Below are 24,512 nucleotides of genomic sequence, written 5' to 3' on the forward strand. Positions count from 1 at the left end.
ACTACTTAAAACAAACGTTAAAGTATTAACTTTTTGTTTATTATCTACTTCACAAGTTTTGTGCTTTTTTTAACGAATGGTTGGTGGTGGAAGAGAGATAAGGTCTAAGTTTTTTAAATTTATGATAAAAAAGGTGAACAAAAAGTAGTGAGAAAAACAAACGTGATAATATTGCTAAACTACTTAAGGTTAAATTATGGTAACTAAATTGTTAGGAATGACAAACTTTAATATTTTAAAAATAGATTATATATATTTTTTTGTAATAATTAAAACATTTGTTTTACCATACTTGAGTACAATGTGAACCTCAAAATTAAGTCGACAGTAAAAATTGAAGGCAATTAAATACTAACAGTACGAATCTAATTTTAAAACAAATGTTGTTTTCACGTATAATAAACAAAAGCATTTATCACATCTATCTCAAATATGTTTTATATATTTATAAATTATTTTAAATATATTTGGAAGGTTTTGAATAATTTCACTCTAAGGACTTGAATGTAAAAGTAGAAAGTTTAAGGAGCCATTAATTAAATTAAAAAATATGAGGGGTTTAATGTAACTGGTTAACTAAATGAAAGGAATCTTATTAAAAATGAAAATAAAGAAAATTGAAACCGCTCTCGCAAAGCAGAAGATGGGATCAACATTTTATCGACTTGTCGTTTACTGAAATTCGATGTCAGCACTTTTCTTCTTATTGTTCTCAAAGTAAGCGCTCTTTTCTCTTTCTCTGTTGCCAACTTGCCATAATCTCCCTTAAACCCTCATTCAACAGCCACCGCCGCCGCCGTCTATTTCCGGCGTCAAAATGCAGTCGGCGATCATATCTCCTTTACCACGCTCCATCCCCTTCACCACAATTACACCATCTGTCTCTACCAATGTTCAGCGAAGCCGTTCTCTGGTTGTCAGAGCTTCGATTTCTAATGTCACTACGCAATCTCCGCCACCGTCAGTGGTTGTAGACTCTCCATCTCCTAGTTCAACTGCTGCTCAGAAGCTCAACAAGTACAGCTCTCGCATTACCGAGCCGAAGTCGCAGGGTGGGTCTCAGGCGATTCTCCATGGCGTTGGTTTATCCGACGACGATCTGAACAAGCCTCAGATTGGGATTTCGTCGGTTTGGTATGAGGGAAATACATGCAATATGCATCTGTTGAAGCTCTCTGAGGCTGTTAAATATGGAGTTAACGCAGCTGGTATGGTTGGGTTTAGGTTCAACACGATTGGTGTTAGTGACGCCATTTCCATGGGGACCAGAGGTATGTGCTATAGCTTGCAGTCAAGGGACTTGATTGCGGATAGCATAGAGACTGTTATGAGTGCTCAGTGGTACGACGGTAATATCTCCATCCCTGGCTGTGACAAGAATGTGAGTTTTCTCTGAACTTCTCCCCTTTTGCGGCTGTTTTTGGCATAGAATCTGACCATTTTTTTTTGTCTTGTTTACTCGTTTTTTAGGACTAGTTTTGCAATTTTGAATTGCTATTTTTTCTTCCCCTTCCATTTCTCTGGTTTTCTTATGCCATTTCTGATCGATTAAGCTCAATTTGTTAAATTTGTTCTCTGTTCTTTGTAAGATTATGAAAACTATTGTGCATGCGGTTTATTTGTTTGAGGTTTTCACTCCTGAAACCTTAGCCAGGTAAGAAAAAAAACAGGTTAAAGCACTTGTTTTAGTTTTCAAAATTTGGCGAGCAGACGTTTTCTCAGGGGGAAAAAGGTTAAAAGACAGAGAACGATTTTTAGGAAATAAGCATGATTGTTAAAATCTCAAGAATTTATCTATCAGGTCCTCATGGACACTCATTGATATTGATGATTGATCTAGGAGGTAATTTTTTTGGGGAGAATATATTAGTTATATGTCAGCAAAACTGACCTTATCGAACCTGGTGATTGGCATCAGCTTCATTTTTCTTTTTCTGTTTCATAGCATGCTGTGTTTATTTTACTTCGTTTTCTTTGGGAAAACGAAACATATTGGGTACTACGAAAAGTTAAAAGTCAAATTACAACAGAGTTTTAGTAGTTTTTCTTTCCACATTACAATTATGTGCTGAAATTTGCCTATTTTACAGATGCCGGGTACAATAATGGCGATGGGTAGGTTGAATCGACCAAGTATTATGATTTATGGTGGAACCATCAAGGTTTGGGCTCGGATTTTACTCATATCCATGACTTGATTATAATCTTTTAATTGAATCTTATGTTTATCAAGAAGCTGGTGTCGTGTCTTCCATTTAAAACCCTACTTAAAATTATTCACTTGTAAATGGTCTGTATCAAATTTATCACAATGGAATGTATCAATTCGTGTCTTGACTCTCTGATCATTCCACCTTTTCTCACCATCTTTGTCCGTGTAGAACTACAGTAGATGATCAGTTTGAGAGCCTTCACATTTTAGTGAAATGCAGCTGACTCTATGAGTTTGTTGCTTATAGATGCACACATCCACATTCTATAGATATGCCAACATGTGTTTATCATCTTCCTACTTTTTCTTAGACACTAGTATTTTGTCCTCATTTGAATTCAAGTTAATTAGTGTAAGTTTTTGAAGTTGCATGAAATTAATTTTCTTCCCTGTTGCTTTTGTTTGCAGCCTGGTCACTTTCAAGGCCATAAATATGACATAGTGTCTGCATTTCAGGTATGTGCTTACCAAAGACAAAATGCAAGAAAATTTTATTTAAAAATCTCAACATTCATTAATTTATTATATTAAATTATTTATGCATTAAAATCTTGTAATAAATATGTAAAAATTCTTGAGTACAACATTATTTTCAGAGACAATCACTTTAGAATGACATAAACATGTAACTCCTGGATTTAGTACCGCATGAAAGTTCAGGCACACATATAAGAACAAAAATGAAAATGGAGCCGTGGTCAGTTACATCTTTGAGAAATTAAAAAAAATAGACAGTGGATCATTTGAATGTGTTTGTTCATGATATCAATGATGTTCGATTGAAAACAAATCTTAGTAAATAATAGCTGCTTTCGTCAGATTTGTTCTTCAAACTTTTGAAACTTCATTTTCACATCTTTTACTTGTGACACTTAGGTATATGGAGAATATGTAAGCGGGTCAATAAGTGATGAAGAGAGGAAGAATGTTGTCCGCAACTCCTGCCCAGGGGCTGGGGCTTGTGGTGGTATGTATACAGCTAATACAATGGCGTCTGCTATTGAAGCCATGGGCATGTCTCTTCCTTACAGGTTAGATATATCTCCAGGCCACTATGTTAGTTTGGTGTGCAGCTCTGAGCATTGAGCAAAGGTTTTCTCAAGATTTATCTTATTCCTCTTCTGATTCGTGTTTCCTAAAGCTCGTCAACACCGGCTGAGGATCCACTAAAGATAGACGAATGCCGTTTAGCTGGAAAATATCTTCTGGAATTATTGAAGATGGATTTGAAACCACGGGACATTATTACGGAAAAATCTCTACGAAATGCAATGGTTGTTGTTATGGCTTTGGGTGGTTCCACTAATGCAGTGCTACACTTGATTGCTATAGCAAGGTGAGGAGAGCTTGATTTAAAATTGTTCCTCAACTTTTGATTACTTTACTAGATATCTCTGGGGGTAATGGCTCGATTCTTGGCAGGTCTGTTGGTTTGGATTTAACCCTTGATGATTTTCAGAAGGTTAGCGATCAGGTTCCTTTACTTGGCGATCTTAAGCCTAGTGGAAAATATGTAATGGAGGATATTCACAAGGTCTGGATTTTATTTTCATCTTATTGCCAGTTATCTAAAATGCTACCACTAGGTGCTTTTGGTCAGCTGCATGTGCTGGTATAATACTGTCACCATCACGTGTCATGATAAGTATTGAACGTTTGTTTTGATAGATTGGAGGAACACCCGCAGTCATCCGCTATCTGTTGGAGAACGAACTTTTAGATGGAGATTGCATAACTGGTATATTTTGGCAAACATGACCATGGGATTTGCACTTTACTTCAGTGATTTCTGTTACTCATGTTATTTTAATCTTTTTTTAGTCACGGGAAAGACGCTGGCGGAAAATGCTAAACTTTTCCTACCTCTATCTGAAGGGCAGGTAATTTGGCTTTGATATTATCGCATCCACGATTTCAGAAATCAGATCATTCTTCTAAACTATTTAAGTAACTGTGGACCTCGACCGCTGTTTCTGGTTTTTGGTTCAGCAATTTCTTTCCTCACCCCTGTCCTGGACTCTCAACATATAAAAGAGTAATCCCTTAAAGTAGATCCAAATTCTGAAGAACATTGACTACAATAGAGGTGAAAATCTGAAGAAACACTTTATAACTACCTCTTCTTCTGCTTTGAATGCAGGATATTATCAAACCTTTGGAGAATCCCATCAAGAAAACAGGGCATCTTCAAATATTATATGGAAATCTTGCTCCTGAGGGTTCGGTGGCTAAGATTACTGGCAAGGAGGGGCTATATTTCTCTGGTACCATTTATTGAATTTTCAAGATGCTTTGTGAACTAGTAACGTCATTTATGGTTAAATTTGATAAAAAACCACTCTGAATTTCTTTTCTTAAAGAAAGTAAGAAAATCAGTTCTTTGGCGAGAAAATTGCCTGTATTGTGGTTCTGAAGCTCATTGCTTATTCGAACATCTTCTGCTTCTGTGTCACTCTCTACTTTCTGTGTCTTTGGTTGGTAGGTCGAGGTGTTAGAGATGAATTATAAATTTTACTCAAATTCTTAAAAGACCATTTTTTTCCCTTTTCCTGATGAGTAATAAAAGGTCGAAGTCGCCTTAGGGTTAAAGGTGCAAAGCAAATCCCCCAAACCGAAGGAAGACAAGACATTGTTTATCACTCTAGCAAGTTTCTTCCTTTTTCTGCTTCTCCACCAAATTCTTATAACTTAAAAGATATTGCAATGAACGAAAACAAAAATTTTCTGAAAACAAATCATTCTACCTAAAACAATATCTGTTTTGCAGGTCCTGCTCTTGTTTTTGAAGGTGAAGAATCGATGATTGCAGCGATAACAAAAGACCCCTCAAGTTTTAAGGTACTGATGATGTCACCCCCCTCCCCCCTTTCTCTTTATGACTAAGTTCCGAACTATTATCGTTGGGTAGGTCTTATCTGATATATCGTTGTTTTGGCCTCTTTTCGGCCAATAATCTCATCTGATATTCATGCAATTCTTAGTTAGGGGTTTCAAATTCCACTTACTACATAAGTTCATGTCATATATTTGCATACTAACTAATGATAAGTTATATAAATCTATGGTTTTCTTTTTATATCCCGTTTATCCAAATATAAAAAGAACTTTAGGCTTCTCATTTTCAGGATTCATAAATTTATGCATTGAGAGGGCAAGTCTTTATCCCTTAAATTTATGGAATATTTAAATTTTAGTAGTGCATATATAGATACATAACACGCACACATATATACACATTTACACAGAGGATGCTAGCACGTTTTTATTTGCTGTTTTTGTAATCGAGATTAAAATTTTAATTCCTTAGGGGAAAACAGTGATCATCAGAGGTGAAGGTCCTAAAGGGGGACCGGGAATGCCTGAAATGTTGACACCCACTAGTGCAATAATGGGGGCAGGTCTGGGGAAGGTATGGTGTCCCAACTCTAAATTTGTGTTTAAATTTGTAAAAATTTGCTGTCAAAGTCATGTGATGGTAACGAAGATGATAGTATATCCTTTGAAGTCAACTTCATCTTTACACTGCCTTTGACATCTACAGGATGTGGCACTGCTGACCGATGGTAGGTTCTCTGGAGGTTCACATGGCTTCGTTGTCGGTCACATCTGCCCCGAAGCATTGGTGCGTTTTGTTGCTCACTTTTGTTAAATTTCTTAACTTCATTGAAACAGTAGAAGCTTAGAGTAGAGAGTTCAAAGATTTACGTTGATAATAGTATATTATATAGATTGTGCTTTCATTGCAAAACCAATTGACATTAGGAGGAGTAACCTATAAAGAGTGGGATGTGAAATTCTAAATATGTCCTTCAAGATGGTGAACCATTCTTGAATTGGACCCCTATTTTTGTTTTTGAACTATCTGACCATTTGGGCTTCAAGAGCTCTGAAATCATATTAGATAATATAGGATTCCTCATTTAAGTACCCATCTATCTTATAATCAAATAGGGATCCTCAATATGCAAACTCGATATTCGGAAATATCTTGACAAATAATGGGGTTCTTCCCAGGAAGAAAAGTTTTGGTTTTATATCCAATTATACCGATGCATTATCGTAAATATTTTGCTAAAACATAATAACATTTCTAGTCCTAGAAATTACTTCTGAAATATAGTTCCAAAAACACTTTTGAAGTGAAAAATGTAATATTGAAGTTTAGACCTTTGGATTATGAACGCGTCTTTTTCTTCCTGCCTTTAAGGCCCATTCACTGGTCAAATAGAGTTTTAAGTGCTTCCGTATCCATTTTCAGGATGGTGGTCCAATCGGTTTGGTTCAAAATGGCGATATCATCAATGTTGATATTGAAAACCGAAGAATCGATGTTCAATTATCCGATCAAGAGATGGAAGAACGAAGAAAAAACTGGGTTCCACCTGCATACAAGGCTACGAGAGGCGTTCTTTACAAGGTTCGTGCCTTACCATCTCTATGATTCACATGTCCAAAACTCTCTTTTTTTTAAAACCATTTTTTTTAACGAGATCGTACTTTGTTTTCAGTACATCAAGAGCGTGAAAGCAGCATCGAAAGGGTGCGTGACAGATGAGTAAGACTAACCTGTAGGCTGCAGTTAGAGTTACACCAGAAACAGTTCGTTAGAAGCACTTCTTGCTTTTTACAGCCAATTTTCTAGAACACCCTTTGTTTATCCTCTCTTTCCCTCTCTCTCTCTCTACCATTTTGTTTCTAAGTCATTTTGAATCATTTGTTGAGGAAGACAGTGGAACAGGCCGTGCATTTGGTATATCGATTTAATGTTAATTAGACATTTTTATCTAATTTTTAGAATCGAGTATATATCAAATACATTCGATTCTTTGGTTTGTACATGCATTAGGATGAATGTTTTTTTGAAGCGACATTTGTAAAGATTATTGTGCTTTATGCTTTAGGGATAAGAAAATCGCAAAACTAATGTTGTTTTCTTGGACAATATGTGGGTAGGTGAACGACTTTGAGATCGATAGGAGTTGAGATGTGCTCGTGTTAGCTGTAAAATTAATGCTTTGATATGCCTCGATGTTATTATTGAACGCAATATAGTAGGTTGAGTACAAAATTAATAATATCATGAACAGTATTAACACTAAAAAACCACAAACAATTGCTTATTGTACTAACACGAAGAACTACCTGTTTTACTCTTAAGTATGCTGATGAGTGTGAAATCAAAAAATGGTTCATCGAACCGTTATGGTTAATTATAATTAACGATAAAGTCATGTTTTACACTCTTAACTAAGTCATAAAAAAGCACTATACTTGATTTTGTAAATATTTTTATCAATTTTATTGTTTTTTTTATAACTTTTCTAAATTATTATAATTAATATACTCTTAACTAAGCTGGTAAATGTATCCAAGACAAATTATTCAACTTTTAAAGTCATACATTTTACAATTTAGCTTTTAGACACATTTTGGTTTTCCTTCTGTTAAAAAATATTGTTCACAATAGTTCTTAAAATGAAGTTAATGCATGGAAAGATAACTAAGAGCTTGTAATATTAGCGGGGAGTCTATGCTCGTTTCAATCAAAAGTAAATTTGCAAAATTTAGGATTTAGTTTTTAACACTACTATAGATTTAATTGCTACAAAAAAAAATCCACAATGTTGCCTCCTGTTCTTGTTGAAATATTTGAAATGAAATTTGAGTCGGATACCTCCCTCCCTATGAGGGAAAAGCTATTTGACAATACTTGGAAAAAGAAAGAAAGAAATATAAACATCTTTAGGTTGAAAGAGAGTTCTAAATCATTATGCTTTAGAGATTAATAATATAACTCATAAACCAAATTACATATTTATCTTTAACATAAGCAGTCTTAACTTAAAATGGAGAAAGAGCTTCTGAACATGTATTATAATTAGGAGTAATATCTCAGTAATAAATGGATATTTTAAGTTTAAATTATCATTTCTACTAAAAAAATCACAATAACTAATACACCGATACACAAATTCCCCAACAAAACCACCCAACATCAAATTGTGATTCTATGACTATAATTAACTAATCTATTGATTACATATATATATTTTCTAAGCAATTGGGGGGAAGATTTGAATTTTCCTTTGAAAATACTGATAACTTTGATTAAATGAAATTAACAATTAGACAATATAAAAATGATTTAATTATTGTTCTTAAAAAACTTTAATTATGGTCAATGAAACGAAAGCCCAGACGTAATTTAATTGGGCCAGAGTTGGTGTATTGGGCCTTAGTATTAGCTAGGCTCAAATTCTAATATCCGGTGCGACCCGACCCGGTTCGTATCAGGGAGCGGAGAGACGGTGGGTTTTGAGAAGGGAAAGAAAGAGAATGGAGGTGATTGGATGGCCTCACCATCGTCTTCTTCGTCGTACTTGAATTCAACCTGTGCGCTTCTCGCTGTTCTGGATTTCGACGAGAAACACAACGAGGTTCGATTGTTTATTTTCTTCGTTAGGTTATATTTTGTGAGAAATTTCAATTGGGTGTTGTTTTTTTTCGTTGAATGACGTATGCTCTGAAAATTATTTAATATGTTATTTGATTCCCCTTCCAGATTACCAGAACGTTTAGTTTTATGACTATCTTGCCTCTGATTTTGACAAATATAATGCTGAATCAGTTGGTTTTTGAAAATCGATTAGAAATAACACACAAGATAAGAGCTGTAGTAGTTGTAGGATGTTGTTCTCTACCCATTGTTCTTTACAAAACATGTATTTATTGTATTATTATATGCATTCTGATAGTTGAATGAAGATCGGTTTCTAGGTTTTGTAATCGCTTTAATTTATGTCTACCATAAGAACAAGGGGTGGTAGATGGATTTCTTGCGTAGAGTTTGTGGTCGGCAGTTAATGTCTTACCATAAGAAGGGGGAGGGAACTGTAAATGATACCGTGCTATAAGGGAAATAATGTAATTTAGGTCTGTTTGGATTGAGGAGATAAAAAGTGTTTTTCTAAAAAATATTTTTATTTAAATTCTTTTGATAAGAACTGTTTAAAATACACTGAAAGTATTTCAAAAACAATTTTTAGTGGCTGCCGAACACTTCAAATTTTTTTCAAAATCTTATTTTCTTTCTTTTTTTCTTTGATATTTGTAAGTGTCTAGACTAACTTACGCTCACTTCGTCTAATCTTGCATAACAAGTGCCTTACTCTACAACATTTAGGTGTCAAGAAACTTGTAGGATTTTGGCTCAAAATAAGTTATTTTCAAAATTAGACACTTCTAAACCAAACGCACCTTACTTCCGGATTTGGTAATGATAGAAATACAAATTCTTACTTACTACACTCTTGTTTACTAGGAAAAGATTGACCTTCCTGAAAATGTATGCTTCAATATGATTTAAATGAGGGTAGATCAATATCATAGAAACCTCCAATAAATACCCACATGCAACCCAACACATGTCTAAATCATGAATCCTTGCACTAGTATACCTTTCACTCTTTGAAAATTGTTGCATCAGATTTTTTGGCCAGTATCTATAACAAGTTTGACTCTGTAGAAGTTAATCGTGAACATGGCCTTTCTTGTAGTGGCAACTTTTGCAGTTTACTGTTATTTGTTGATTTGGGCTGCCAACTTTGGGTTTGTTTTGAGTCAATAATTGGTTTAATTTTCTTTCACAATCAAGACCAACCATGGGCTGATTTTTGTTTCTGTTGTATCTATGCTTATTTTACTTCTTTTTCTAGATGCTAAATGCTAGCCATTCCGAATTAGTGAGATGAGAGAGCACTTAGGTGTGAGCTTATTGTAACAATGATCTTTTTATTGATATATGTTAAATCTTCCTAATATTCTCCCAACTAATGAATGCACGTTTAAATTCTTTGTATTCTGCTTTTGTTAGTAAATTTACATGTTAGTGTAGTTTTGGGAAAATCTACTAGCCTGTAATTGTCAACATGGTTTCACTACCCCTATTTCCTTTTTGTCTGTCCTTATTTTCATTTAGTCACCATTTAATTTCCAACTGTCTTTTTTTGAGTCTCCTAGTCGGGTGGTATTATAATCGACTGGCCATTGATCTTTCCCCCCAATGCAGAGCATGAAGGAGATGGACACGGAATGGATTGTGGATGTTCCTGATACACCGGATCGGTTAGCTGCCCGACAAATTAGTGGCGGACAGTTTGTTCAGACAGAGACTGGTTCTTCTTTATCTAATCGTTTGAGAAACCCTGATTTCATGATGGAAAAGGGAATAAATGGCATGAAGGGAGTGGGGGTGCTTGCCAGTGAAAATGGACATGATTCGAGACTAGATAGGAGTTCCAAAAACATTCCTTGTGAGGATTTTAAGGGTAGTAAAAACACCATTATTCTATCACCGGGAGAGAATCCTCATGCATTGCAAAACAGTCTTTTACTTAGAAAAGGTGGAAGGGAAAAATATTCATTTCAGGGGCCAAAACGTTTTATATGCCCTCGCCGTGTGGATAAAGGGATAAATATATCTGTTGACTCTCCTTCCAAACCCCCTCCTTGTCAAGAAAATACTGCAGTTCCACAAATGAGAGAACATGATCTCAAGTATAAACCTCAAACAGTTGATCGTCATGTGGCCAAGGATTTTAAGATTGAGAACACATCAAATGAACAGTCTGCAAGTTACATGCCAATTGCTTCAAAGAAACTCAACGTGAACATTAAAGGGAAGGAGAAGGTTGTTGAGGAATCATTCCAAGATGTTGGTTTATCCATGATTAATAGAGATGGAATTGAAAAATCCAATAACACCAACAATCGACATGAGAAGCAAGGTTTGGGTCCTCGTCAGTTTGTTAGTTCACCTAGAGCTACTGGACATAAAAGATTGGTACGGAATGGTTGTATCTCACCTCATAATATTGCAATAAGAGCAAAAAGTTTATCTGAGCAGTGTGAAAAGAGTTCTAGAGAAGTTGACAAGAGCAATTTGGGGAACATGCCATCAAGCAGTCCATCTTGTCCAATAGATATAAATGATATAGTTGCTGAAGACAATTTTAGTAACAAAGATAAAGGAAAAGGGATTATGCGTCAACCTTCTCTATCACATGATAAGGATGATGTCAGAGTTATTTTTTCATCTAGCAGGTAACAAACAAAGTGTCCTTACACTATGCTTTAAGATTAATTTTTTGTAGTCAGTGTTGACATGATGCTGAATTTTGTGTTTTCCTTATATTCTGACGTTGGCTGCCTATGAGGCATTGAAGTGGACATGATGACTGTTTATTTATCTCACAAATATTGCCGATTGTTTTCTAAATCTTCTTATTTTCTTTAAACAACCTGACAGTTGCAAGCTCTACTTTCCTTAGAATCACAAAATAATTTTGTAGACACTTTGAATCCCACTACCTTCATTGTTAAAATTTTACTGTGTCATGGCATCTTCCATAGAATTCTTGTAAAGCTACTACTCACTGTCTCAAAGTTGTTGCATGTTGCCTTTATCATATTCTTCATATTCATTTGGACTGTGGAAGTTCTTAGTGTCACTGTACCAGGGATTTTGAATCACATGGATTTGACTTTCACTACACTGTACGCTGTAGTGCAATGGTCTGGCATCAGCAGACTATGCAAGTCTATTCCATGTCTCCATTCAAAACACTACAGTTTTGTCATGAATGAAGACTTGGCACACTACTTTATGACTACTCCTGCCAGTGTAGGAGTCTGCATGTTAAAATGTTTTTTTTGGATTTACTGCAACTGAATGTAATTGGATATTGAACCCTATCTAAATATCAGTTAAAAAAGATATGGCATCATTTAACAACTTTAGTTGATGTCACATACTAAAATTTAGCACGGCCTTCAAAAGCTATCTGTCCTGATATCTTATTTGCTTTCAGTGACACAGGAAAGGATGTTGGAGCAAATCCAGGCAGAACTTCCAGATTAGGTACATCTGAACATTGTGAAAAAGTAGGTGTTTGGAGAAGAACACATAATCATTTGAAGAACGGGATTGTCTTGTCTAATCCATCTGGGAATTCTTTTAAGAAGATAGATAGTGTTGGAAGGCTGTCTAATGGAAAAACTGAGATTGCTATGGAGAGACAAATTCCTAGCAGGCAAGAACTCATAGCAGAAGCTGATTGTGGAGGAAGTGCTGATACGTCTCAAAGGGCTTCCCCCAAATTAGATCAGACTAATGGACCAATTCATGCGGAAAGCAAATTAAACAAAAAACAAAAGAAACATGAATCAACTTATCAAATTAATTCTTCACGCCGCATTCCAGATGTCGTGTGCCTTGGTACATCTGGGGAGTCTTCAAATTCAAGGTCAACTAGACTGAAGAGTAAAATAGTTTGTGATAATTTGAATGAAGTTATTGAGGTTGATGAGTTGTCGCCTGAAATGAGACACCCTGTCTCCCAGACTGGTGGTAGCTTAAATGATGACACCTCAGATGTTAGGGCAAGACAACTTGAAGCTGACGAGATTTTGGCTCGTGAACTTCAGGAACAACTATATCAGGAGATACCTATTGGAGGAGAAGAGGTGGTTAATTCTTAGATAAGCTATGTCTATCTTTGCTTAATCAGCAACTTACCATGACGGTGTTCTTAACCCTTTTATTTTATTTTATTTTTTTTGTTTCTTCTGGCAGATTGATGAACATTTAGCCATGGCACTGCAGCAGGTGGAACATGGCCTTCTTGCACCGTCCCGCCGGAGTCATAATGTATTATATTCTTTTTTGACTCCTTTTTTCTCTTCCTGCGATTGCAACCTCTTTGGTCTTTGGAAACATTGTCATCTGAAATTATCCAATTTCTCCATTTGATACTACAGAGATAATTCATTCTTTCTGCCTCCCCCCCAGTTGAAAACTTATTACCAATGCTTCCCCACAATGTTAATCTATGTCTACAAAGTTACTCAACGTTTTGAGGGGGTTGGAGTGTCATTGGCATAGCTTTGAACTAATTTATGTTAAGCATTTTCCTACATTCATTTTCTTCACAGGTCTGGTGGAAAGATGGCTAACATGTTTTCTAACATAGTTTGATCTTTCTTATTCATTATTTTTGTTTTCTTTAAATTTACATGCCTGGTAAAAGATAATTTAGCCATGCATTCTTATTTATGATGCTCCCTATTCATCTGCTATCTAAAAGATGATTAATTGTTCTGTTCAGAGTCAGAGGGGCTCGCTGGTAGCACAGGCCAATCGACGCACTCGTTCTCAATCTTTACAAAACCCATCCAATAGAACGCGAACTCGAGTAACCCACTCTGCACGAATGGCACAGATAAGGAATCAGTTTTTTGGTGGCTCTCATAGAGTGTCCACTAGACAAAGGAATCTTAATTTTCCTATGCATATGGATTTAGATATGGTAATTCCTATAATCTTTTTTGGTGCTAGGTCGACCAGCTACTTTTTTTTCTTATTAACCAACATTTTTTTCCTGTTATATGGACAAGATATTAGATTGTTGATGGTATGATGATTGTATCTTTCCTATGGTTGTTGGTAACTTACCATGTCTAAACACTAGTAACTTGTTTTTAATACAGAGACTTGATATATTGGAAGCTCTGGAGGCTGCAGTTGGAGATATGGATGATGTCAGAATGAATAGGGACATCTTGCATATGCAGCGTGATTTCAACGAGTAAGATTTTAATCTATTTGTAAATGATCTATAACTTAAACTTAGGTTTCCAGTTAATGTTGCTAATTTGTTTTAATATATCTTGGGTTCATTTGTTCAAATTTTTGTAATATTATTTCATCTCAATTAATATTTGATTTCAGGCAATGGGTCTTTAGAAATCTTTTAACCCCACAGGTCACAAGTTCAAGTGAGAGAGAGAGAAAGTTTTGACATTTTATTATATATATATATAGAGAGAGAGAAAGGATTGACATTTTATTATCCTTTCAGTTAGATAAAGAATACTTGGCTAGAAACTTAAAACTTAGTTATGAGGTGATAAAATGAGGAAATAAAAAAGCAAAAGGAAAAAAGAGAACTCAAAATGAAGATTTACACGTGGAACTGATATTCTCAGATATGAAATGTTAGTTATTGCTATAATGGACCAAGGAATGGGGATTTTTATTAAAAGGTGGTAGTGAAAGGTCATGTCTGAACTATGCAAAGTTCTATAAATGTAGGTGACCTGTGTGGAAATAAGGTAAAACTTCGGCAGATGTTTACAATAGTTTGAGAAACAAAGGATTTTGTTCAAGCAGCAAGAAGCCTCAACAGAACATCCTAAGGGACTAGGGGATAAGGCATCCTCTTACCTGAAGGAAGGGTTACCAAAGGACCTTCCAGTCTAAGCCAAGTTAATGGTGTTTAGAGTATGGTTACAAAACAACCTACACTTCTATAATATATCAAGTCTCTGTATTCAAAGCAAGTAACCAATTGCAGCCTGTATGTTTCTTTTATAAAATACATATGGTCTCTTTAAGAAGTGCCTTAGTGGTGAGGGTTCGAGCTCTTAGATGAAAAACTTAGTAACTTATCATCTCTTAGAACTAGTCTCCCAAGTCCTAAGTGTTCTAGTGATAAGGGTCTTGAAAGATCTGGAGCAATCCTTCTAATTTCTGGGTTAATACTCTCAGATGGAAAAATTACCAACCTAATGTCTCTTAGAACTGGCCTTCTGTGTCCGAAGCCTGCTAAGGTGGAACATGAACATAATTTAGAAGTAAGGAGATAGGAATTATTATGAAATGCTGCCATCCCTGGATGTTTTATATTTTGCAGTTTCTTGAAATCAAGACATTACGTTTGACCAATCATTGTTTGTTGTTTTTTGGGATAAGAAACCCCTATGATCAGTTGTTTAAGAATTGTGACATTTTTTTCCTCATTATTTATGTCAGGAATGATTATGAAATGCTGCTATCCCTTGACGAGAACAATCACCGCCATGCTGGTGCATCTACTAACCGGATTAATAGTTTGCCACAATCTACTGTACAGGTAGGTCGCATGTCTGCCTCTCCTTTCTAGTTGCATTTTTTTTTTCTTCTTTTGATAAAAAACTCATTCTCTGAACTGCCAGATCTACTGATTTTAGCTGCTCTTGGCAATGTTTTTTCCTCTCTTCCTCAGACTGACAGCACACAAGAAGCTTGTGCAATTTGTCTGGATACGCCAACCATTGGAGATGTCATTCGCCATCTACCTTGTTTACACAAATTTCACAAAGATGTATGCACCTTAATAAAGAAGCCCCATTCTCCTTTTCAACCCATAATCACTAATCATCTGTTTGCTGTTTCAGTGTATTGATCCATGGCTACAGAGACGAACATCGTGCCCGGTTTGTAAGTGCTCAATCACTTGATATTGGTTGATTTCCGGGCTTATTACAAATCTGCACGCCCTCCTACATATTTTTTTGGATGCAAGGTAAATAAGATTTATTATTTTCATTTTATTCTTCTATCTTTTGGATGCCATAACGTAACAGATACTATCATACTGAGGCGATGGTTCGTCTCCTGCCCTAGTTTGGTTTTCCTTATGCAGCATATCGCAGCGATGTTAGAAAATAAAAAGTCATATAAAGATTTTTTACTGGATGGCATTGGTTGTCATAGAACGATGCTCTCCCTCTGTATTCTCTCTAATTTTCCCTTCATCTCGTCGTATAGCTTGTTAGAATGTATTGCACTTGAGCTCGGACAGTCGGAAGCGTAAGACTTCAAAGATGCAATTCTCCATTAGGGAACAATAAAAAATTCTCAGCCTGAATGAGTGGGCATGATTTTGAATGATCTGCTGGAGAAGGTTCTTCATTATATGTATATCTTTGGCAGATTTATATAACTTTTAAGCTAAGCCATTGCCATTGAGCAAGAAAGGCTAATTATCATGTCAAATTTTTGGAATGTATTGGTGGCCATATAGCTGCTTGGAATGCCCAAAATTTAACAGGAAGCTATGCAGGTAATTTGCATAGTGTAATTGACCATTTCATTTGAAGGTGCAACTTTGTCTGTTCTCTTTCTTTATTAGGTATAAATTTGAGAGGAAATACCTTAAAATTTTTGGTTTATATCGATTTAACCCTTCCATTAAAACGTATATTATTGTATCAATTAAACTCCTAAATTTTAAAAGATGAATTGATTTAAACTCTAGTTATAATTTCTTTTAAGAACAGTACATGTATTTGTTTTAATTGTTTATTTTGTTTAATACACATTTACATTTGAAGAAGTGTAATTTGATATGATATTGTCAAACAAAATATGAAAGATTTGTAGATAGATATGCTTATAAAGGATGAAGATTGAATTGATACGTTTATTAGTTCAAGATCATTCTCGAGGTTAAATGTAATGATTCATCTTGAACGTTAAATCTAGGATATTCAATTTACGTCAAATCTTGGGTATATCTATATATAACATAAATTTTTTAAAGCTAGTAAATGGTTAGTTTTTGGCTTTAAATTTTAAAATATTACAATTTAATTAAAGAGATAGCTAACACTCCTACCATTTAATTAAATAGATTCTAACATTCCTACAATTGAATTAAAGAGATTTCTAACATGCCGTAAAATGATTCATGCAATTTGTTTCCTTTAGCTGCTTAGTGGGAGTATCGTACGGATCATGCGCCATTTGTTTAATCAAATATTATATTATTAGTTTAAACTTTTGGTCATAAATTTAAAGTTGAATTACCGTTGTGGTTCTTCTATTTTCACTTCATCTTATAAATACCGTGGACTTCTTTTTTTTTTAAAAAAAATTATTTATGGATAAATTGTAAACGAGCCTTGATAAAAAATATAATTAAATTGCTTTTGATCTCGTATCGGATTTTGATGATCAAACCATAACAGTCAATTAGTATAATAACAATGACAATAAGTGTCAAAACTCACAATTTTTTTTTATCTTAGAACTGAATTGAGTCCAATTCTATTTATTAATAATTCTGCACTTTTTATTATTGTTTTGAACGTGAACTCATATGTCATGCAAAACACTAGTAAATAATATCAAAAATAATATAAAGAAGCTCATTTTTCACATTACTACTAATTTATTATTTTTAGATTGGAATAAATGTGAACTTAATTCAAAAAGTAAGAGTTAAAATTATATTCTAAAATCTAACAAAAAATAAATTTAACAAAATATAATAAAATTTTATAGAAATAAAATTTTATATAGACATACATTAATATGTTTATGTTAGTAATATTGATATAATAATAAAAGAAATCAATAAAATTTAAAATATTTATTACATTTTATAAATATTTTAGTTAATTTTAAGGGAAAAAAATAATAAAAAGAGTGGTGCGGCATGTTGGCATCTAGAAAGAAATATTCTCCCTCCCTATTTTTTTATTCTTTGGCCCTCAAGAACTGGCAAACAGCCATCGCTCTTTTACATCCTAAAATTCAAAAAAGTTTCGTGAAAAATATCCGAATCCCTTCGAAGAACACGAAAATGAGTCGAAAAATCCGCGTAATCTGCAACGACCCAGACGGAACCGATTCATCATCAAGCGAAAACGAAAGAGATGAATCAAATTCTTCAAAATCCAAACGCATAGTACGAGAAATTCACTTCCCCCTTTTCGCTTCTTCTAACTCTTCATCTGATTCTTCAATTCATGATGAGGAAACCTCTCACACCTCTTCTCACCACACCAACAATGGCGGAAAACCCCAACAGCTAACAAACATTAGGGTTTTGACCAAAACCCTAACGCCCGAAAGAACAACCTCCCGATATAGAGGCGTGAGGCAGAGGAAATGGGGGAGATGGGCTGCTGAAATTCGAGACCCCTTTAAGAGAGCTCGAGTTTGGCTTGGTACTTATAATACTGCTGAGGAAGCTTCTAGGGCTTACGAATCGAAGCGGCTTGAGTTTCAATCTGCCATGGCCGCTGCTCCTAAAGCTCCGACGAGGTTCAAAGGTTCTCATCTACTGGGTTATTGAACGTAGAATCTTTGTCCTGCGGCGGAGTTGGCGGCGGGGGGAGGAAGGGGTGGGAGAAGAACCGGCGCGACGGGAAGGGGAGAACTATTTTTCTTTTCCTTTTTTGAATGCCATGTCACCTTTCTTTTTACCGAGTTAAATGTTGCCATGTCAACTTATTGTAAAACTGAAATTTGCCACATCAGCTTATTGTAAAGCTTAGTCAGCTTGAGAGTGTATTACATTTTTCTTCTTTGTTTCGAGTTCAATGATGCTGAGTCGGAATTCGAATGACTTTGGAGATTATGAGAACTCTCACTCATTTGAAACAAAGTTGAGAGCTAACAAATTTCTCTATAATTCTTCATATTCTTTTAATGACAAATTTATAAAATCACGCATACCTCCAAGAATAAGGTATCAACTTACCATCTTAAACATCCTCATCGAATGACAAGTTTTAATGACAATTTTAGAAGCTTTGATCTTTGTAAATATATTATATATATCATTTGACAAATCCGTATCTTTGCACGTGAAACAATTAGTTTTTGTGATGAATAATAAGTCATTTTTCACAAATATAAACAATTTATAATAGTTACTTCTACCTAGCAAATATGTGAAACCATGTCACTTTAGTCACTTTATGTTAAAGCACTTTAACATAAACTAAATACTTATGATACCATGATATGACAAATCAAACCAAACAAAGCATCTTATAACTATTACCAATAGAGAAACATAATCTTGAATAAAAATCTAATTGATATCGAGAATAACCTCTTTTGATGAAACTTCTTGGGATGCATACACCTCAACCTAACCTACTCAAAGAGAACCAATATTCCAAGAGGACAAATGTTAAGCTCCTAGATCATACACAGGGAAACAAATGTTAGGCCAAACAACTTCCAAATAAACTTGAAAGCTTTGTAAAAAATATCAAATAAGTTGTAATTGGGTTGCATAAGGGATGCCCATGAATTTCAAACTTGTCACACAACCTGTAGTTCGATTCAAAAGAGGCATAGATGACGCAATCAAGTGAGTCCAGTAGATAAATGGAATAGTTGCAAATTTGATAATTAAATTTAAAATAATTAAGTAGATAGCAACGTTTTAAAAAAATTACAAATATAGCAAAATTTGACAAATTCTATTAATGATAGAGTTTCACTGATAGATCATGTTGTAAAAATTGATATATCACCGATAGATCATACAAATCTTCTATCAGCTATAGTTTTGTTATATTTGTAAATTATATTCTTAATTATTAACACAAACACCAATCTATTTCTGTAATCATCCCGAAGAAAAAACATGGCAAGATAAAGATCATTTCTGTCTCTAAACTGAAAATGTCACACGAAGAGTGAATACAATTATAAAAGAATCACAAACGTAAATTATAATTGACAAGATTAAGTCCTTCAAAGAACCAAAGCTTGAACAAATAGTGCAACTTTCCGCCCGACTGAAAAGGTTCCAATAGTTAAAAAGAAACTTTCAATTCGCTGGTATTAAATTACAGGTTAGTCGCAACTTATTTCTGTTGAAGAATCGGAGAAGAATTGAAATGAATAGTGGAACGTTAACGAGTGCTGTGTAAAAAAGTTAGAAATTTCTCTTTTTTTTGTTCTTTTTCTTTTCAACATAAAAATCCGATTTTTGCTAATGATTATAAGAATAATTAACCTATTATCTCAATCAACAATTTGAGCAAAACGCTCAATTAAACTTGAAAAACAAAAGCCTAAAGATCAATTCACCTGTTGAATTCAAACCAAATAACTAGCGACTAGTTTTGCAAAAGATCAACTTCGAACCCCTTTTGGAAACAAATCAAAAGACACTAAAAAAACTCGGTGTGTCCAATATGGAAACAAGAGGGTGAGGGAAATGCTGGGATTACAACCAAATAAATAATCAAATCTTCATTATAACTATAGCCGCCTTTTATTGAGTGATTCGTCCTTTGTCTTGCACTACTGAAAGGGCTATGAAGTTCTGTTCTAACGAGCATCCTTGGACAGAAGATTGACACCTCCTTCAACTTTCTTAGCATTGCAAAGTTCGTCAACACAATCACCCCTCTCAAATACAGCTGCCGCCCCCATTCCCGTGCCTACAACAATGTTGCGGTTTTCAAGTCCCAAATATTTATTTATCAACCATGGTGTCGTGGAATATTAACTCCGAAAATGCTAAAGAGATAGAGGCAGAGGGAGAGAGAGTGTACCTATGCACATTGATATGACTCCAAAACGACAATCTTTGCCACGGCGTTTCATCTCATGCAACAATGTAGCGACACAGCGGGCGCCTATGGTAGAAGCAAATTAATGAGCATACGCTAAAAGAATCATCATTTAAATGATGGAAGGATATCAAGGTAGATCTTGTGACAATGTAATGCCAATTTTTGTTATTGGTTAGAGTCGTCTCCCTACCATATGAGCATCATCACTTGCTAGAATGATCCAATTGCGATTGAAGAAAATAAAAGAGAAACATATCTTCCAACTCATCACGATCTTATATTTGAAGCGTTGGTTCGTAGAAATTATTTGTGTTTGAAACATACCTGTTGCACCCAATGGGTGTCCAATGGCGATTGCTCCCCCATTGACATTAATCTTTTCTGGATCTAGCCCCAACTTGTTACGACAATAAACAAATTGGGATGCAAATGCCTGTAGGTTAAAGGTTGTGCGTTAAGTAAGCCAATATGCACTGAATAGGTTTGAACTTCAAGCCTTAATAGTGATGGAAACATAACGTACCTCATTTATCTCAAAAAGATCAATATCGTTCAGTTCAAGTCCAGCAGCCTTGACAGCAGCTGGAATTGCTACAGCCGGGCCAACACCCATGATAGCAGGATCCACACCCACAGCAGAAAAGGTCCTGCAAACCAACAACAGCAAATGTTGAGAAAAGAAAGTACTTCGTGGTCAAGAAATCCCAAATTCAAATGGTCATTGTTATCACCCTCAAATAGTTCAAAAATCTTTATTTGTGGGAAGCCCGTAATCAGTACCCAAAAGAAAGCATTTATTTTGCCAAACTATGCTTAATCTTCCTCAATGTTTCGTGAAGGAGTGCATCTCGAGAGAAATTATGGACAATGGAAAGCATGCTGCACTACTCTATGCACAAGACAGTATTGAAATAATAGTAGAGACAAAATGGGGAAAAAGAAGTTTTTGAGTATCTAAGACGATTTCCATGCAACTAGTAAAATTACTCGTGATGTTAGTAAAAATAAGTCTCGAGATTCATACCTGAAAACACCAAGAATGGGGAGCCCTTTTCGCATTGCAACACTTCTCTTCATGAGGAGAACAGCTCCAGCACCATCACTCACCTGGCTGGAATTACCTACACAATACCAAAACCAGAGGATCATTCATTAGTCTCTGCCTCATCACCAAAAATAGCAGAGCATTTCCTTACTGATCAATTCAAATAGAATCAAACATCATTATACCTGCAGTGGTAGTCCCATCTTTCTTAAACACAGCCTTCAATTTCCCCAGATCTGCTTGAGTTGTGTTAGGCCGAATCCCATCATCCACAGAGATTGTAACCGGTTTTTCTTGACCAGTTTTAGGGTCAATAATCTGTTTGAAATAAAAAGATTAAAACCCTAGCAACATTTGCCTTACCTATTATTAAGGCAATATGTGAAAAACTACTCTAAATAAGAAGATTACGCAGTTTCGAATCTTACTATTTACCTTAGTAGAAACTGGGATAATTTCATCCTTAAATTTTCCACTAGCAGTGGCAGCTGCAGCCTTCCGGTGAGACTCAATCTAGACACACAATGAAGGATTTCAGAACAAAATATACATCTAAGAGCCATGAACAAGAACTAAGATCTATTGTACTTACAGCAGCCTGATCCTGCTTCTCCCTTGACACCCCAAAACGCTGGGCAACATTTTCTGAGGTTACACCCATTGGAAGAAGGCAGTTCTGTGCATTTTCTATTGATTTCACCTGTCATTTTTAAGAAGAGATTCAAATCTTTTAAGATTCCAGCTTGATGTACACTTGAAGGACAATCTGGAACTGAAATCAGATTCAATGCAACAAATATAATTAGAGCAAGGGAAAGAGAGTACTCTTGGGTTGACAGATCCTTCCCAAGCCATTGGATTAGTAGTCATAGACTCCAACCCAGCTCCAATTCCTTAAAAACGAGTAATAAAAAGAATAAGTTTACGTACTAAACAAGGGAGTTATAGAACTTCATTCAACTTTTCCATTATTTGCTTACCAATATCATAAAACCCTGCTCTTATAGCTGCAGCTACATCAGCAACGGCCTGCAGCCCCGACGAACATTGCCTATTAACAGTTCTAACGGGCACAGTTTCTGCGACAAAAACCATCTTATGCATTGATAATGTAAAGAAGAAGACATAGACAAACATGAACAATTCTTCTTGGGAAAATATATACCAGGGAAGCCGGCATAGAAAGCCGCCATCCTACATTCACTAGCTCTCTGAGAGCCTGGTGCAAGTACAGAACCAACAACAATATCCCCAACTTCACTTGGATTCAAATTAGTTTTCTCTATCAATGCCTGTAACAAATCATCATGATCATCAAACTTCAGTGATGATTACTAAATCTAAAGCAACAAAAACGATGAAACACGAAAGCATGGTTTTACTTGTATTCGGTTTAACCTATTACGTTGAATGCATAAAGAGAAAAAGCCAAAAAAGCCAAAAAAAAAAAACCTTCAAAACAGGGGCGAGCAGATCATCGGGATAAGTATCCTTGAAGCCACCACGCTTCGATTTGCAAATGGCAGTACGGTACGCTCTAAGAGAAAGAAAACATAGATTTCACAAATACAACTTAACAAACAACGTTGAATAACCTCAGACAGCAAAGTGCATGCAAGAACGAAGCAACTTACGCAACAATCACGACATCATCTCCAAACACCGATGTCCTTTGATACGAAGCACTATCCCCAGCTGCACAAACCGATGCCTAACAACAAAAGAAAAGAAAAACCAAACCAAACACCATCAATAACAATTCAAAGAGCGGAACCTCAATTGAATAAAGAGAATAAAGAAAACTTACAGAGAGCGAAGATTCATTTGTGTAAGCGGAAGAAGAAGGCCGGAGATGATGTAGCAAAATGCTCTGCCTGTTGATCGCCTTCTCCATGAGGTGTGAAGTTGTGGGAGGAATGAGATTGGCCGGAAAAGAAAATGAAATGGGAATCAGCGGCCATTTTCAGGTAAATATATGGATCGGAAGAGGCGGTTTGCTTGGGAATGCGTGCCGTCTCAGGATAAAAGATAGCTACGGGAATTTCTAGAATAACGACGCCATTATCGCTTATCTTTCCGTATGATTAAGATCATTGCATCACATGTGGACAAATGTAACAAAAATAGCCCAAATTTCAATAGTATTTCTAACAAATATGTGACTTTTACATCTGTCTCATTTTCTAGGCGTTTTTCGAGGGTGTAACATAGTTGCACGTTTAGTAGCCACAAATAACAGTTTCTCATGCTTGGATTCTTTTCTTTCTCTACTTTGGAGTATTCTATGGTTTTAAGGGAAAAAAAAACTAAATATGTAATTTCAATATTGTCAAAATCTATAAACTTAGTTTGTTTTGAAGTAATTTATTACTTGAACTGAGGTCATTTATAAATAGGCAAACATATAAAGATATTCGACATTCTAAAATTTCTTCATTTTAGGTATTTTTGTTGAGGTGTCATTTACTTTAAAAGCTCACATATACATGACGATAGTAGTTTTTACGAATTACAATAGATTCTCGACGAGTTCTAACACTAAAGAAGTGATACAAACATTGACAAAGAAAATAAAAAAAACTAGAATTCACTATATAGGAGTGAAAATTTGAAAACTGGTTGGTTTTTGTTATAAATAAAAAGTTGGAAGGAAGCCTGTTCGAAAGCTCTTCCATGAACAAAATATGATTGAGAATTTTATATGTAAGCAAAATATATATATATATATATATAATATATTTGTGATAGAGAAAGAGAAGTCTAAACTTAAAATTAGACTCAAAATGTTTGCTATGTACTCGTGGATATTTAGACTCTACTATATAAATTGAAAGAGTCCATGCTATTGGAAAGACAGTGTATATTCATGGATATGATTTGTGTTTCAAAGGACAAGCATAAGCATTAATTAACGAAATAACTAATATATTTAGTTTTATATTTGCTTAGTAGTTAATTTAGATTAATCGGTATTTTAAAATTAGTTAGTCAATTGTTCTTCTTGAGAGTGGTAATAGTAAGCTTTTGAATATCATTTTAATACAA

General features: G+C 35.1%; 4 protein-coding genes across 4 annotated transcripts; 3 read left to right on the forward strand and 1 right to left on the reverse strand.

The window, feature by feature from the left end:
* Window positions 1-678: 678 nt before the first annotated feature.
* Window positions 679-7,050, forward strand: LOC101217323 (dihydroxy-acid dehydratase, chloroplastic). The gene is made up of 14 exons (XM_004133963.3): window positions 679-1,381; window positions 2,091-2,162; window positions 2,621-2,668; window positions 3,089-3,243; window positions 3,354-3,548; window positions 3,635-3,746; window positions 3,881-3,950; window positions 4,034-4,092; window positions 4,353-4,476; window positions 4,980-5,050; window positions 5,520-5,621; window positions 5,754-5,834; window positions 6,471-6,629; window positions 6,721-7,050. Exons 1-14 carry the CDS (start codon window positions 818-820, stop codon window positions 6,769-6,771), a joined length of 1,863 nt encoding a protein of 620 aa, XP_004134011.1. The 5' UTR covers window positions 679-817; the 3' UTR covers window positions 6,772-7,050.
* A 1,460-nt stretch (window positions 7,051-8,510) lies between these two features.
* LOC101205482 lies at window positions 8,511-16,253 on the forward strand. The gene is made up of 9 exons (XM_031882874.1): window positions 8,511-8,649; window positions 10,281-11,314; window positions 12,082-12,736; window positions 12,846-12,920; window positions 13,378-13,578; window positions 13,760-13,857; window positions 15,084-15,183; window positions 15,316-15,414; window positions 15,488-16,253. The coding sequence occupies exons 1-9, from the start codon at window positions 8,563-8,565 to the stop codon at window positions 15,548-15,550; spliced, it is 2,412 nt and encodes an 803-aa protein (XP_031738734.1). The 5' UTR covers window positions 8,511-8,562; the 3' UTR covers window positions 15,551-16,253.
* A 1,278-nt stretch (window positions 16,254-17,531) lies between these two features.
* On the forward strand, window positions 17,532-18,510 carry LOC101205719 (ethylene-responsive transcription factor ERF118). Its single transcript, XM_004134334.2, has one exon. It carries the CDS (start codon window positions 17,533-17,535, stop codon window positions 18,172-18,174), a length of 642 nt encoding a protein of 213 aa, XP_004134382.2. The 5' UTR covers window position 17,532; the 3' UTR covers window positions 18,175-18,510.
* A 1,396-nt stretch (window positions 18,511-19,906) lies between these two features.
* Window positions 19,907-23,391, reverse strand: LOC101217710 (3-ketoacyl-CoA thiolase 2, peroxisomal-like). The gene is given in 14 exon segments (NM_001280761.1): window positions 19,907-20,287; window positions 20,402-20,485; window positions 20,747-20,855; window positions 20,946-21,069; window positions 21,447-21,543; window positions 21,653-21,785; window positions 21,903-21,980; window positions 22,060-22,167; window positions 22,293-22,360; window positions 22,448-22,546; window positions 22,633-22,759; window positions 22,920-23,004; window positions 23,102-23,178; window positions 23,275-23,391. Coding segments are annotated over 14 exon segments (1,389 nt in total). The 5' UTR covers window positions 23,362-23,391; the 3' UTR covers window positions 19,907-20,174.
* Between the last annotated feature and the right edge of the window lie 1,121 nt (window positions 23,392-24,512).

The sequence above is a fragment of the Cucumis sativus genome, chromosome 3 (assembly GCF_000004075.3).
Source record: "Cucumis sativus cultivar 9930 chromosome 3, Cucumber_9930_V3, whole genome shotgun sequence".
Lineage (NCBI taxonomy): Eukaryota > Viridiplantae > Streptophyta > Magnoliopsida > Cucurbitales > Cucurbitaceae > Cucumis > Cucumis sativus.

Bases quoted from the DNA above. Each gene is read 5' to 3' on its own strand.
- LOC101217323 (XM_004133963.3), top strand. From the start codon at position 818: ATGCAGTCGGCGATCATATCTCCTTTACCACGCTCCATCCCCTTCACC. The intron at 3,951-4,033 runs GTATATTTTGGC...ATCTTTTTTTAG, and splicing joins AGATGGAGATTGCATAACTG to TCACGGGAAAGACGCTGGCG. The intron at 6,630-6,720 runs GTTCGTGCCTTA...CTTTGTTTTCAG, and splicing joins CGAGAGGCGTTCTTTACAAG to TACATCAAGAGCGTGAAAGC.
- LOC101205482 (XM_031882874.1), top strand. From the start codon at position 8,563: ATGGCCTCACCATCGTCTTCTTCGTCGTACTTGAATTCAACCTGTGCG. The intron at 8,650-10,280 runs GTTCGATTGTTT...CCCCCAATGCAG, and splicing joins TCGACGAGAAACACAACGAG to AGCATGAAGGAGATGGACAC. The intron at 11,315-12,081 runs GTAACAAACAAA...ATTTGCTTTCAG, and splicing joins GTTATTTTTTCATCTAGCAG to TGACACAGGAAAGGATGTTG.
- LOC101205719 (XM_004134334.2), top strand. From the start codon at position 17,533: ATGTTGGCATCTAGAAAGAAATATTCTCCCTCCCTATTTTTTTATTCT.